Genomic DNA, 15,211 nt, shown 5'->3' with positions numbered 1-15,211 from the left:
AATTAAATTTGGTCAGCCGCCCTAATTATAGCTTATTTCTTTATGAAATTCGGATAGCTATGCTCGTCAGCGCCGCGAGCGGCAACTTTTGCGAACCTATTTTTATGGGCCGTGGTTGAGAACAAAGGACGTTGTAAATACACTGGAGGGGGCGTTGACTGGTTCCGAGCGTTGAGCGCAGTGTGGCAGGAATGGTGCTGGGTGCTGGGGTAGGATAGCCACGCCCACTTTGACACCAAAACATTGATAATAATCCTATGAGGGCCAATGCTACATATTTGGTGAAATATTCGGTCATGATCGTTGTTACGTTAAAATAAACAATCGCAAACGAGCAGAGTAAACCTTTGTCTCTATCATTATGGGAAGTCTTCGTGAAAATATGCCTCGAATATCTTCTTCCAAGGAAAACTTATCGTCAATCACCACGGTTCCGCTGAGTTTAGCCGAAAATAACATTTTAAAAGTGTAAAATATCATTTCCCCTACGCTTCTACTGGCAATTAAATAAGAGTACAGCGATATAAAACATTAAAATAGAGGAGCGGTCGCAATAATAGTTCGAAAGTATGTTCACGACGATATATTATATCACCAAGATATGACTATATGGATAATTTAAAATACGCAGTAGTATGACGAACGATCGGAGAATTCCGACGACAATCAAGAAGTTATTGTTGCATTTTCATTTAATAAATAAGATGCGATATAAGGAATAGAATACTTGATTATACACGCACACTGTTTGAGACTAAGTCCGAAAATTATCAAACCAAGATGGCGGATTTCTGACCACGCTTAAACTTCGAATACAACTCCTCCACGATATTTACAATCTCCTTGGTGAGTTCACACATTGCACAGTCCTCTAGAGAAACATTCGTGGTTTAAAGAGTTCAGGCGGTTTTTAATCGACCGATTTTGCACTGAAGTTAGAACTCGCAAAAATAAAATACGGAGCCGAATTTCAATTGTGATAACCCGCTTACTTTTGAGTTTAAAAAGCGAAAAAAATCCCGAATTTCAAAATATGCGCTATATATATGATAATTTTCGCCGTATATACCTGCTAGCTGACCTCCATGTTCCGTGATTGCTTTCTTTTCTTCTCTTTCAGAACAAGTCCGGGGAGAAGAGGACCATCTCGGCCGTGTTGTCCGTCCACTCCGTCCGCTACACGGGCGCCCTCGCGCACCGCATCAAGACCTCCAGCGTCGAATTCGAAATGCAACCGCTCTCGGGTGAGCATCAACAGCCAATCCGATTGCCCCCTTCACACCCATATTAACGGGACTGGTTGCGTAGTGATGGCATACATTTAAAGCGAAGCTCAGAGGCGCTTGAATGCGGTAACTACCGGAAAAAATCCTTTCTCAAGAAATTTCCCAGAGCAAGGTTCTCAATAATCTAGGATTTTTCAAGCACCAAACCTTCCGTAGAAAGTCCGGCTGTTTCGGTTGAAAGCAACTGTGGCTTAGTGGAGCTAATTCAATGAAATGTATGACTTTCCGTTGTGTGCTAATTGAGAGCAAATTATCAGCATGAGCAGCTCGCTACCACCCAAGCAATTCCAAAATGCAAATTTCTGTGCCTGACTGCACCCATCTTAACATGACTCCACACGGCATTATATATTTCAAGGTATCAACCAGCCATTTCCTCAATGCATCCAATTATGATCCTGCAAATCCCGTAGATTCCTGCAACTGAGCGGACCGGGCTGGTGTGATGGCTAGAGTGTTGGCGTCACGCTGCGTGGAACCGGGTTCTAATCCCGGCGGCGGCAGAGAATTTTCAAAGGTTATCCGAACCCTGCGTGAGTTTTGTGTGGATGACAATTGAAGCGCAACACTCCGTCCGTCGGATGGGACGTTAAGCCGTGATCATCTTGGCGCCATTCGTTAAGAGCAAGCCAATGTCGACGCCGGGTTTCTCTCCACCCTTCCTTTCATACCCTTCCCTCATGGTACAAATTACCTAGACTCTCGTGAAACAAAATCACAGTTACCCTAATATTGAATTATATTGTTTTTATTAGTCTGAGATGTTAGTCGTTAGACTATGTATACTTGTACTCATGCAACCGTGCATTTTAAATCGGAGATTTCAACTCCAGATCAGAGTTTTAGCAAATATTACTGATAAGGCAGAGGGATTCACTAGTTGATCCCATGGCTACAAGGGCGTACCCAGGATCATAAATAGGGGGGGCAAGCCATGGTGTAGGGGAGGGGGCAAACCAAGTTGTGACATTAGTTTATGAGATTATATCCTAGAAAAAATAGTTTTATTTTAGTTACATATTTTATACTAATACATATCATTTTTCGTGGGTGTAAATAAGATATGAATGCTTTCGTTTCAATTCAGTACTGATTTTTCTTAAAGACTTTTGCGATTTTGCTTTAAGGAGGGGGCAGCTACCCACCCCTCTGTCGCTCGCTGCGTACACCCATGCATGGCCACACTCAAATTAAGCAGTTCACTTGAAATGTTTTCACATAAATATAGAATTTATAAGCAATCGTTAATGACATAGCTCCGATTGGCTCTTTGCCCCTGGGGGTGCTTTCAACACCTGCTCGGGGATGGAAATTTTTATCCCAAAAATAACCCCGGAATTCAATGCAAATAAAATTTGTAAGCAAAAAATATTTTAAAAAGCTTTCCGATAAATAAATACTTTTTAGTATTTCACGAATAAAATTTAGAATTTTTGTGAAAAAAACAGTTTACCATACGGTTTTTCGCGGGTATCTACCAGAGGTAACAAAAAAGTGCAATGAACAAAAATGTAGGTTATAAAAAAGCCTTCTCCCTCATTACCAGCCACGTACCTTCGCAGTGGATTCAATAATTGAAATATGATTGTATTTTTTCTTGTTTCCAAACTATCAAATTCAAATTCTGATTCTGAGTCCACCGCTGAGCACCTTATTTTACCTCAAGTGGGTATAATGGAAGACTAGTAATTGACTTCTTACCGGTCAGGGAAGTGAAGTAGAAGTCAGGGAAATAAAATTTGTGGCTGAAAGGCAGGGAAATAAAATTCGTGACTGAAAGTCAGGGAATAGTCAGGAAAATGATATTAGGGGCTGGAAATCAGGGGAATGTTAATAAATTTGATAATGGTAAGGGAAAAACTCCAGAGAAGTAACAAAAACATGAAAGTGGGACCCTTTCATATTTTTGTTACAACGACAACGGAGTTTGAGGATCCTTGTCGTCCAAACTAATCAACCAACTTCAATGCGACCGAAAAAGCATAAGAAAGAGAGACCCTTTCTTTCCTATACAAGAATATGCCATGAGGAGAAAATATCCCTGAACTGGGAATCGAACCACGGATTTTTTTTCTTTTCGGGCCTCTGCGCTGACTACTACGCTATCCCTAATATACCTGGATAGCGTGGTGGTCTGCGCAGTGGCCCGGAAAGCCAAAGGTCCGTGGTTCCATTTCCGGTCCAGGTAAAGTTTTTCTCATGGCCATTCTTGTATATTTCATCGCCGTTCACGCGGCAGGGTTAGAAATATTACCCTTTCTTCCTTAGTTGGATCGCATGTAATCTTAAAAATCGCTCTGCCCCGTTGTACTTCTTGTACTTATTTTTTATCAAAGCGGTACTCCTTTTTTGCACTTTTTATCACGTTGTTCAAGTTTTAGTGCTCCGCATCAACGTATTTTTCGTTCCAATAATAATAAAAAATTGTCGGCTCATTTAAAAATTGATTGACATGTGCGAAAGATCCACAGAGAAAAAATCATTCGCCTTGACCGGGATCCCCCGATTTCCGGTCGAGTGCTTTAGCCAGTTAAGCTTTCGAGGCGTCATTCTTCCCTGTGGATCCCGGTCAATGCGAATGATTTTTTCTCTGTGGATCTTTCGCACGATTGTGCATTGCGGGTGACTCCCGTATCACCGCGGCTAGTCCCGGTATACTTTAAAATTGATTGACATTGTTTCATGCTGTATAATGCACGCTTTATTGCACTGAAATGGACGGATTCGCTTGAACGTAAAAGGTCCTCGTACTCGGTAGTTCAGCATGTTTTTACTGGCAGTAATTGCATTTCTCAGTTAAATCACGAAACTCGACCGCTTTGCCGTTGATATTAAGTCAGGGAACTTGGAAATAATTGCAGTGGAAATCAGGGAAGGCGATGAGGTAAACGAGTTGTGAAACTTGGTTGGTTTTTATGTGTTGTTGATTCGTGTGCGATTATTTCCAGACGAGACGATGGTTCTTCGCGTGTCGCCCAAGGAGTATCTGCAGCGCGTGGACCGCGACCACTGCCTCCTCAAGATGAACGCCATCGCGCACGTGGCGCAGACCAAACAGTCGTGGAGTGAAGAGGACGACTTCTGCCTCCGAAAGCCAAGGTTCAACGTACAGGTAACAACGTCCACATCAAACTGTAGCTACTGCACCAAAGACGTCCGAATTTAACGCGTCGTGGGCTCTTAGGTATAAGTCACCGTATAGAATACGTGAATAGTGGCACGATGAGGTAGAAACTCTTCATATTGATTACGTTAGACATCAAAATATTAAACAAAGCATTTCACTGTCACCTCTTCTACCTGCTGTTAGAGCAGTGTATTTAATCGCCGAATTTATGTTGGGTTGGGAAATGAGGATGCTGCATTCTAAGATTCTCGTTCGATTTTTGGTTTTTCTTAACTTTGAAATTTGAGGAGTTTGCTCTGCACTGACGTCGTCCGCAATGTGATTCACGCAACTCATGTACAAAAGCTGAAAGGGCTCTTCCGATGAAAATGTAAATGGTGTGACGTCAATTTATTCTGCTCTATCTTCATCTGCATCTACATTATACCCTGAGAGCCACCTCTAGGGTGTTTAGCAGGGGGTGATCAATCACCAGCATACAGTATGCTAGATGATTTCCATATTCACACCACACGGTTATGAAAATGTGCGCATACGAACAAATTATTCTTTCATATTTCATACAAGGTAGTACTTGCCAACTGCTCATGAAGGCAATCTGCAAATAAACCTTGAACTAAAAAGGCAAGATGTTAGAAATACTAAGAAAATTAACAAACATGAATTAAGAAATTAATAATTTAGTGAACTGGGCTATAAGTCAACTAACCTATTAGTTAGTTGTAACGCTGTCGTTAAGGTCGAAATGGGGAAAGGCGCGGAAGTGGTGGAAGTGAAGTGCATTATTTGCCATAAATAGCTGAGAAACGGTGTTCAGTGCAGTGTATGTTGCACCTGGTTTCACTTTAAATGCACTAAGAGCAAGTTGGAGGACTGCGTTAGAGATGAATGGAGATGCAGTGGATGTGAGAATCAGAAGAGCCGGAGTAAGCTGGAGGAAAAAGAGGAGATGATTATAAAATTGCGCGCGGAGCTATGGGAGGCCAGGAGTAAAATATCTGAGCTTTCCGCAAATAATGGTGAGCTGGAAACGGCATTAACGGAAATGAGGCTGTTGGTGGAACGTCAATGCGAGGAGGACACCTGCTATGACAGCAAGCGGAGGGAAAGAAGATCAGACTGTACCAGGGAGCCTGAGGAGGAAATGGACTGTAGGCGCAGAGATGGGGGCGATACGGGTGATACAGCAAGAGAGTGCATCTATCAAATGGGGGAGCCAATGAGGAGAGGAGATAGAAGGATGACATTGAGTAATAGGAGGCAAGAGAGAGGAGAGAGTGAGAAAACGGAGGGCAGAGGAAGGGAGGGAGAGGGGATGCACCTAAAGTTAAAGTTATTGGTGATTCAATGATAAGGTTTATCGGGGGCAGATGTCCTAGTGACTGGATGAACGTGCACTGTTTTCCGGGTATAAGAACGGAGCAACTGGATTGGAAAATCGGCAGTATGACCAGTGAAGGTGATGAAAGTGTGGTGATAATTCATGTTGGGACTAACGACGTCAAAGGTGCAATGACTAATGACCATATTATTGGCTTCATATGGGATTTGTGCACCACGGCGAAAAATAAATTCAAAGGGGCTAAGATTGTCATTAGTGGCATTATCCGTAGAAGGGACGTGCATTACAAGAAAAAAGACTACATAAACGAAGGAATTGAGTGGGTGTGTGAGACCTGTCTAAAGCCTTCAATAAAGTCGAACACAATCGACTCATACTAAAGATGAGACAATTACCCCAGCAAATAGACAAACGGGCGATCCTGTGGGTTGAGGACTTTCTGAAAGATCGAACTCAAAGAGTACAAGTTGGGGATATGAGTTCCGATGAAACAATGGTTACATCGGGGGTGCCTCAAGGTAGTGTTCTTGAGCCAATCTTGTTTTTAATTTATATAAATGACCTCCCGAACAAAATTAACTCGCATGTTAGACTTTTTGCCGACGATTGCATTATTTATAAACAGATAGGAGGAGAGAGCGATCATGAAACTCTGCAAGTGGACATTAATAAAATGGTAGATTGGGTGACTCAGAACGGGATGGATATAAACGTTAGTAAATGTAACCTTATATCCTTCGGCAACAAGATAAATTCTACCAAAAGGGACTATCAGTTCTTAGGTAACCCTATTCCTAGGTGTGACAACTGTAAATACTTAGTCGTCCACCTGTCTAAAGATTTGAATTGGGGGCTGAACGTTCAATATACTGCTAAGAAAGCCTTCAAGAAACTGCACTGGGTGATGAGAAATCTAAAGGGAAGCAGGTTTCGCACGAGGGAAATGGCGCATGAGACACTGGTTAGGCCTATCCTAGAGTGTGCCTCAATGGTGTGGGATCCCTATGAGGTGGGACATATAAAGGCCTTGGAGAGAGTTCAAAGAAAAGCGGCTCGATACGTTTTGGGTAGGCATCGGAGGATAGAGAGCGTATCAGGCATGTTAAAAATACTGGGGTGGGAATCTTTGGAAAGTAGGAGAAAAAGAAACCGACTCTGCGGTATGTATAAAATATACAAAGGGGATAAGGCATGGAGGGAATTCAGCAATGAAGTGGGAAAACCTAATTTCATTGGTAGGAACGATCATCAGTTCAAAATCAAATGCCGGGCGCAGAGGACCAATGTTAAGAAATTTTCATACCTGAATAAAACAATTGAAGATTGGAACAGATTGCCTGCAGAGTTATTTGAGCCCTTTCCCAGTAATGTAAAAATATTTAAGAAAAAGCTGAAAAAGTTTTTAATTTTTTAGAAATTTTAATTAAATTTTAAAATTTGTACAACTGTCGAGTTGATATGTGATTTTGTGGGGATGTTGTGTTTTTTCTTTTGTATATACATGTTACCACCTGGCCAGTTGCCAAATTGTAACTTATGCAATAATAATAATATTCTCTAATTGATCGTAGAAAAAATGACATTCTGAATCTATGTGTATATCTCTCTTATTTAATTTATATTATCTGATCTACCAATGTCGTAATATGGCGTTCGTAAGATATGGATACCTTTGCCGGAAAATAATACTCTTGAATTTACCTATTTGGTTTAGTCTATTTTTAAGTCTACGGTCTGACAGATATTCCCATCCAATATGTTCCATGAGGTCATTTACACTAGAAAGATTCGCGTAACAAGTTTCCAGGTATCTAGCTGCTCTTCTCTGCGCGCGTTCTAACGATGTTTTTATTCCTATTTCATGAGAATCCCAAATACTGTATGCATATTCCAAATGGGGTAAACGAAGAACTAGCTAATTTTTATCACTTTATCCTCGCACGTTTCTAATATTCTTTTTAAAAAACCCGTTTTCCGATTAGCTAGACCTTTTATTTCCTGAATATATTTATTCTACTATAGGTCATAATTGAGTCTTACTCCTAGATATTTTATGGTTTCTACATTCACTAATTTGGTACGCTGAATGAAAGAGCTATATCGTTGGGAGTTATTTGTTACCAGAATTTCGTTACTAACCATTTTTTAAAATTTGACTTTCGCTGCTACGCATTGCACATGATTGAATTGCTTTAAGGTCGTTAGTTTTTTCATCCTTATCTTAACTGTTACGGATTTTCCTGTGAAATAGAGCGTCGCCTGCAAATAATCGAAGTTTACTCTATTAGACTATTTCATCAATATCGTTGATACAGGGAAGGAAGCGGAGTAGGTCTATGGCACTACCCTGTGGAACGCCGGAAGTGACTCTAACCCCTTTGGTAACTGTGCCGCCTAATACTATTCTTTGAAATTTTACCATTCAAATGTTCTCTGATGCAGGAAAAAACATGCCGTTAGCATCTATGTCGAAATTTTCTGTGCCTTAAACATCTATGCCGTATGATTTCAGTTTTATTAATAACTTTCTGTGGGTGCTTAATCAAATGCTTTTTTGAAATCAAGAAAAATTGCGCATTGTGAGGCTAAAATATCACGGGCGAAAAGCGCTAACTGAGTTTCGCAAAGTCCCGAATCCGCGTTGAATTCCCATTAACAACTTTTGCGTGTCTAGGTGTTTCATCACTGATCTGACAAAGATGTATTCAAGGGACTTGCAAGAGATGGGCGCATGTGCTTAAGCATTCTAAGATCTATCCTCGCTCCAGTCGACAATGACGAAACGGCACTTGCTACCCGTCAGGTTAATTGCCTGTGGAAACGAGACTCCAGGGCGGGCTCACCGGTTACACTCCTGGGGCAGAGATTCTAAGCGCGAGCCTTTTTCCTCTGCACCCAGAAGGGGAAGGACGGGAAGGAACAAGGAAGGAGGCGCCGCCGCGTCAGGAGCCCGACGACACCTCCTGGGAGGTAATAGAGAAGGAAGGGAAGGGACGTGGACTCCCGCACCGTCACAGAGGCGGGCTGTTCCTACTATTATGCAAGCATACGCAATTAATGTTCTAACGATCGTGGAGGACCATTCTATGAGGAAGAAGGATCCAACGATGAAATCGTTAGACAGTTTAATTGCCAGATTGCGTCATCAGTCGCCGCGAATAGGGACCATTATTCTCAAAGTGGGACCTCGTCTAATTACAATCGTCAGTGGTTCATTAATGCCTCTGATTAGTTTGGCGGGCGACAATTATGGACACGGCGTCAGGCGTTGAGGTCTCAGTTGCCGGACGTTCAAATCTCTGGTGGAGCGTCGCGTCGGTCAGGAGAGGTCGAATGTCTTCGGCAGCGTGCTCATCGCATGCGAATGGCTCGCGTCGTGAAAGGAGATTGAAATTGAAGGCATCGTGGCACTCATTACGCCACCAGACCGTCATATTTGGCTAAAAGTCATCCTCACATGATCTTCCTCCCAACTGTTGATCTATTTAAAGGGAAAATTCTGCAAAAACTTTTGTTATTCTATGATTCTATTCAAAGCAAAGCATAATTCAAAGTAATTTAATATTCATAACATCCTGTTCCATTGCGAACGGCTTGTATTTATCTGGGGTCTTTAAAATATTAAGTTTAACTGCCATGCTTGTGCTGAAAAAATGTGAAATCTTAAACAACGAATATTTTGAATCCAGATAGTTGTATCAATTTTTTTTTAATTATTTTACAATCATACTTCCCTTCGAAGTAATAATTAATCATATGAATGCTTGACGATCATAATCTTGACTGTGGTTCATAATATATCAATGGTTGGGTGTAGGCTACTAAGTAATATTTTAAATTTCATTTTTAATGATATTGAAAATATTTTTTTTATTAATTTTCTTTTGCGCAAAATGTTCTTATAGGAAGAAAGGTTTTAATACGCACTTTTAATGATAATTTAAATAAGGCTTTCTGCTGAAGCATCGTTTAATATATCTGTTGTACCAATTCTCCATTTTTTTATTTGATCCTTTACTCAATCATTTTTTAAATGAGCCCCTGTGTAAAATTTCGCAAAGTGTGGAGGCACGTGCACCTCCCTCGTTTACGACTGCCGCAAACAGGTTTTTCATTTTTGTAAAAATGTCATCAATAATTTTCTCGAAAACAGATACATTAATGGGCGTTACATTTCAAACCTTTTAGAAAACTTTGTAAATATCAGCAATTTTCATAGAAAAATAATGTTCAAAATCGGTAAAAAAAGTATCTTTTGTGAATTTTGGCTGCCAAGCCGAAAGCTTTTTATTGCTGAAAAAGCAGTTGTATTGTTGAAATCACAAGATTGACCCTTCGTAGTGCAATACGGAAAAATACATAATTGATAACTTTGTCTATTCCACTCAGCTTCATATGGTACAACCTCGACTGGTTCCATCACTTCCGTGTCATTATCAAGAGGAATTATTTTTTATCATCTGTGATAATGTATTTCCTCTTAGAGCGTTTCTACGTAACTGTCATACTAGGGTTCAAAAATTCAATTTGAGGTAAATGGACCGTTCAAAGTCCTGACATGGTGTAAATATTCCAAATTTCAATAATCCGTACCTGTTTCTCCCCATACTCCAACCATTTTTTACGAAAACGCCGCGGAATTGAGCTCTCGTATCACAAGAGCAAATGATTCTAAACTAATTTTAACACTTTTTTCTGAAGGAAAATAATTGTGTTTTTCTTTTGTGAAAATAATTTCGGGGTGGGGGGGTCCGGACCCCCTGGACATACCCATGGCTATGCAACTGTATTGTTTCTTTTAAATAAATTTCAGTGTTCAATATACATATATTTTGCAATGCTCATTCCATGAAAAAGATAAGTTAACACGCATCAAATCACATGTGTCAGTCAGTGACAATTCCCGTCAGTCAGTGACGCTCCATTTTTATGGCTAAAGAGAGGAAACCATTACTTACACAAAGTCACGATTTTGCATACGTTTGGGCAACACTTAGAACTATTTTGCGTATTTCGTGGATTTTCTTTATCTTGCATAATTTCAGAGCAATGCGAAGAAATGTGACAACGTCACAAAACGGAGTTTCATTTTTGTCAGTCAGTGACGACGACTTTGAGGTTTAAAATCTCCGGTTCTACTGGGGTCACAGGGTGGTACCATAGCCAGTGTATGCTTTCACTAACTTGTTTTTGGTGTAATCCTCCAGAAAGTTCCTAAATTGATTTGTATTAAGTCAAAGGGGAAATACATGAACAAAAACAGGGTGTAACGGTCAGTCAGTGACGCGTAGAAACGCTCCTTAGAAATGGCACGAGAGTGTTCAAACTGGATATGTATATAATGTGGAAAGTATGAGGAAAGTTGAGCAGGTAAAGTTTTTCGAGTAAAAAGCAGTTGAGACGTGGAAGTAAATTTCCAGCCAAGCAAAGAGTGGTGAGGTGTGTTCGTGTTGTCTTGCAGGTGACGGGGACGCCGCGCGTGGGTGCCGAGTGCACCGTGGTGCTGTCGTTCCAGAACCCGCTCACCGAAATGCCGCTAACCAACTGCACGCTGAGCGTCGAAGGCCCCGGACTGCAGAGACCAAGGATCTCCCGGCAGAGGTCAGCACCATCGCAACACCCGCTTTCCGTTCTGGAAGACAATTCAATCATAATGTGGAATGGCACCTCAACGCCATCATCGAAAATTTATCCCCACATCTCCAGTCACACATTTCTATATCTCATGTGAACGGCGGAATTTTAACGTAGCATCGCGCTTGAATGAATTTATAACGATATTTTTATTGAATTCAATTAATCTACTAACCAAAACTGGCGTAAAATGAAGCATGTTTTATGCCTTCGAACTGCCTTCTCATTCAGTTCACTTATGGCTTATTACTCAGGGATAGGTTTCTTTTCTTTTCATATAAATTATGGGGAACTGAGAGAGCAGTTTTTCATATTTCATTAGAATTTGTCTTACTTTCATTTCCCGAGGCTTTGGACATCAGTGACCTTTTTTTTAGCACGTATGGCATTGCGGTGTTTGAATTTCGATCAGAAAGCAATTGCAAAATCATCAATCAGTAGAGGAAATAAAAAAAATCGTCCACAAGTATATGTGGCGTCACTCCTTTCATCTAAATTTACATATTAACCTGAAAGCCGCCAACAGAGGTGTTTGGCAGGGGATGAGCCATCACCAAGATGCACCAGAGGATTCACATTTACATTCACTGACATGCACTACGCAACGTATGCGCTATATACTTAGTGAGCATAAGCTCTTGCTTAATCTATATTCTACTTTAGAAGACAATCTGCCTATGAAGATAAAACATATAAAACATGGACTCAGAAATAATAGGAAAATTCAGAAACTTGCATTCAAGGAATATATAAGTTAGTAAGCTACACTACTAGCCAAATATGTACCCTATTTCTAAATTCTAACGCCACTATTATATTCTCTTATCAATCGCGGAAAAAGCGACATTCCAAATCTATTTGTTGATCATTTGTGAGGGGAACTTCAGGTTACCTTTAATTCAATCGAAGAATGAATTTTCTTTACTTACCTTATTCACTTCATCTGTTTGCGTTGGTTTGGTAGCTGTAGTGATGGCTTCGCACCTCGTGGGATTGGGTTCAAATCCCGGAAAAACAGATATTTTTCAGAAATTTCCCTATTCCTGCGTCGATCGTGGTGTGAAGGGTACCTCAAGTCACTCATGAAGGGACGTTCTGCCGTGGTCCACTCGGCGCATTTCGTTAAGAGGAGGTTGATGCTGACGCCGGGTTTCTCTCCACCCTTCCTTCCATGCCCTTCCCTCATGGCGCAAACGGTCGCCTACCTTTCCAAGCATTCTTTTCTGTAGCTTAGCAGATAAATTAGCGTTTATGTTATCGTGGCGCGTACTTTGCGAGAGATTCCAATAGCCATATAGCCAATAGCCATTGGCGGTCGTAGATAAAATTAGCTGCTCTGATCTGATTAAATTTACACAAAAGTTAGCGGGGGTTTTGGTCCTTTTGTATTAAGCGAAATTTTTGGAACGCGTTGAATCAAAGTCAATTGTTTCACGGGATTTTATTCCGTGTTTTGCTCGATTGAAATACGACGGAATTGGCGAGAACATAATTCTGTGGGATGGAATCTGGCACTCTGAATGCAGTCCTCTTGGGTAAATCACTCCTCAGCAGCCGAACCATTGTGGCCGAAGCTATTTTTTCAGGTCTCTCATTGGGGTCCGGAATGTGATCGGCGTTTGTTTGGTCTCTTTCGCACAGGGATGTGAAGCCGGGCGAGTTGGTGACGCTGACGGAGAGATTCTTTCCGCGCAAGAGCGGACAGCGGCGCATCGTGGCCACGTTCGACTCCCAGGAGCTGGCTGAGATCACCGGATCGGCAGTCGTCACCGTGGCCGACTGAGGGGTAGGATTACTGGGCAGCCGCGGCGGCCTTTGGACGGAGCGCCGCCAAGCCAGGAGACCAGAGTGGCTGAGGGTCCTCTTCTTCAGAAATGTCTCCACCGCGGAAGGAACATCATAATTATTAAAATCACTCCAAAACCAAATTCACTCGTCCAAGCTGTCTCCTGTATCATTATCTCACTGCTATTACGTATCTACACACAAGTCTCCCATGATGCCCCGTTCAAACAACGTCGGTTCTTAACAATCGTCTGCGTGCGCTTTTGTTACCGAGATATCAGTAGATCGTAAAGCTCTAACTTTTCCGTGGTTGGCGCTGCTGGCGTGGCCGAAATCGGAAATACGAAGAGAAGACCGACGTGATCATTTCGGGACGAAGAGAGCGATAATGCTTCGGGGTGGAAGTACTTCAGAGAAGTGGAGGTTGTTTTCAAGAAGCATAAGTGAAGTCATTGCAGTATTACGGAATTTTTTTCAACCGGTAATTTAAATTCCGACGCGTTGTAATAATTCGATGCACGATGACATCACTGGGTTACCCGGGTAGTGTGAATGCACTTTAATTGTTACCGATGTCGTGTGAACAGGGCTTTAGTGTCAATGTACTATGTGATGTAAGAGGTTGAATAACAAAAGAAATGAGTGTGGCGAAAAGATAAATATTTTAATATCCTCTTCTTTTGGCGAAAGTTAAAATCTAAATCCAAGGTTTCCAATGAGTAATCAATAGAAGCAACTATAACCATATGTCGACTCAACCTATGGCTCTTGCGATTTATCCGTAGCAATTGTTTCGCGCACTAAGAATTAAATTCGTGACGTTTCTCCGATGCAGTTAAGTGTGACACGTGATCGCAATGAGGAATGATTTAATATTTTTTTCTGGCATAGAATGTGGAACGCTTCGCTTTGTTATCTAGGAGGGATAACAGTTAATATTTTCCCGCCGTAGAGTTACTAAACACGATGTTCTAGTAAAGTACCCATCTCTAATTTGTATTAGGCGGCTGACCTAGCTGAGGACATTGTTGGCAATGTCAGTTAGTGACTAGGAATGGCCTTGTTCCATGATTCTATTTTATTTTAGTTAATGTAATGGGGTGTTAAAAAACAAAGAGACACTTATTTTTCCGTTCTTTGATCTCTTGCTTATTTTTTGAGGATTTTTAGGCGGAAAATCGATGGACTTTACCAGATTACCCTTTAGCAGACAAGTTGATGACGTCACCAGCTTTTGCACTGCTCCTCCGTTACCCCTCCTCGTTTATGTCTGAGCCCATTACTGCATTTTTAGATTTACCTCGATTAGATTAGTCTGGATATTGTGCTCACTCAAGTAATGTTGTTCGAACTAAACTCAATGAATTGATTTGTTAGCTGTTCACAGATGGCTGGCTTTCATTTTTTCCAATTAGTTTGACTGCAATTTTAAAGGATTACACTACAACAGATTATCATTCACCGTAAAAGAGTTTTTCAAATTTTTATCACTGAGAATTTTTTATGCTACAAATGATGTTTTTCACATAATTCCTAGAGTGTGTAGTTGTTATGCATTAATATTCGCTGCGAATATATGTTTTTAGTGGAACTGCTTCTTTTATTGTTTTTATCTGATGCTATATTTCTGCTTCACAGTCAGGTCCGATCATCGGTTAATTTTCAAATTATTTTTTGTCAAACTATTTGAGTCTGTATGTTAACTTGTTTTAATAGATGTACAAATATTTTTTTCATTTAGGAAAATAAATGATAAAATCTCCTACTCCTGTTTTTTAATCCTTTTATTTGTGTATCCATTTGATCCACATTTGAACCTACGCCACTTACGTTAGCTTTTAAATTATTAGTATTGTTTTAATTCCACTTTCACAAAGTTACATTTGTATAAAAACAATAAATCAAAATAGTAATATTTGCATCCTTGAGGGATAAAACAATCCTGTGGAGAGAATTGCCAACTTACAAAATTTAACTGGCTGGTGACAGCGAACAGTTACAAGAGCAAATTACGAAATCTTTCGCGGCCAATGTTGG

The 15,211-nt window shown here is 40.7% G+C and overlaps 1 protein-coding gene across 1 annotated transcript in view; it reads left to right on the top strand.

Moving 5' to 3' along the window:
* LOC124154909 (hemocyte protein-glutamine gamma-glutamyltransferase-like) overlaps nt 1-14,939 on the top strand; it is a 64,842-nt gene extending 49,903 nt beyond the window's left edge. Inside the window, exons 12-15 of the mRNA XM_046528682.1 lie at nt 1,121-1,244; nt 4,235-4,398; nt 11,217-11,356; nt 13,031-14,939. Coding sequence (XP_046384638.1) covers nt 1,121-1,244; nt 4,235-4,398; nt 11,217-11,356; nt 13,031-13,172 — 570 coding nt within the window. The 3' untranslated portion in view covers nt 13,173-14,939. The remainder of the gene's footprint in view (nt 1-1,120; nt 1,245-4,234; nt 4,399-11,216; nt 11,357-13,030) is intronic.
* Nucleotides 14,940-15,211: the final 272 nt, after the last annotated feature.

The sequence above is a fragment of the Ischnura elegans genome, chromosome 3 (genome assembly GCF_921293095.1).
Source record: "Ischnura elegans chromosome 3, ioIscEleg1.1, whole genome shotgun sequence".
NCBI lineage: Eukaryota > Metazoa > Arthropoda > Insecta > Odonata > Coenagrionidae > Ischnura > Ischnura elegans.
This window is presented reverse-complemented; position numbering and strand designations above follow the sequence as displayed.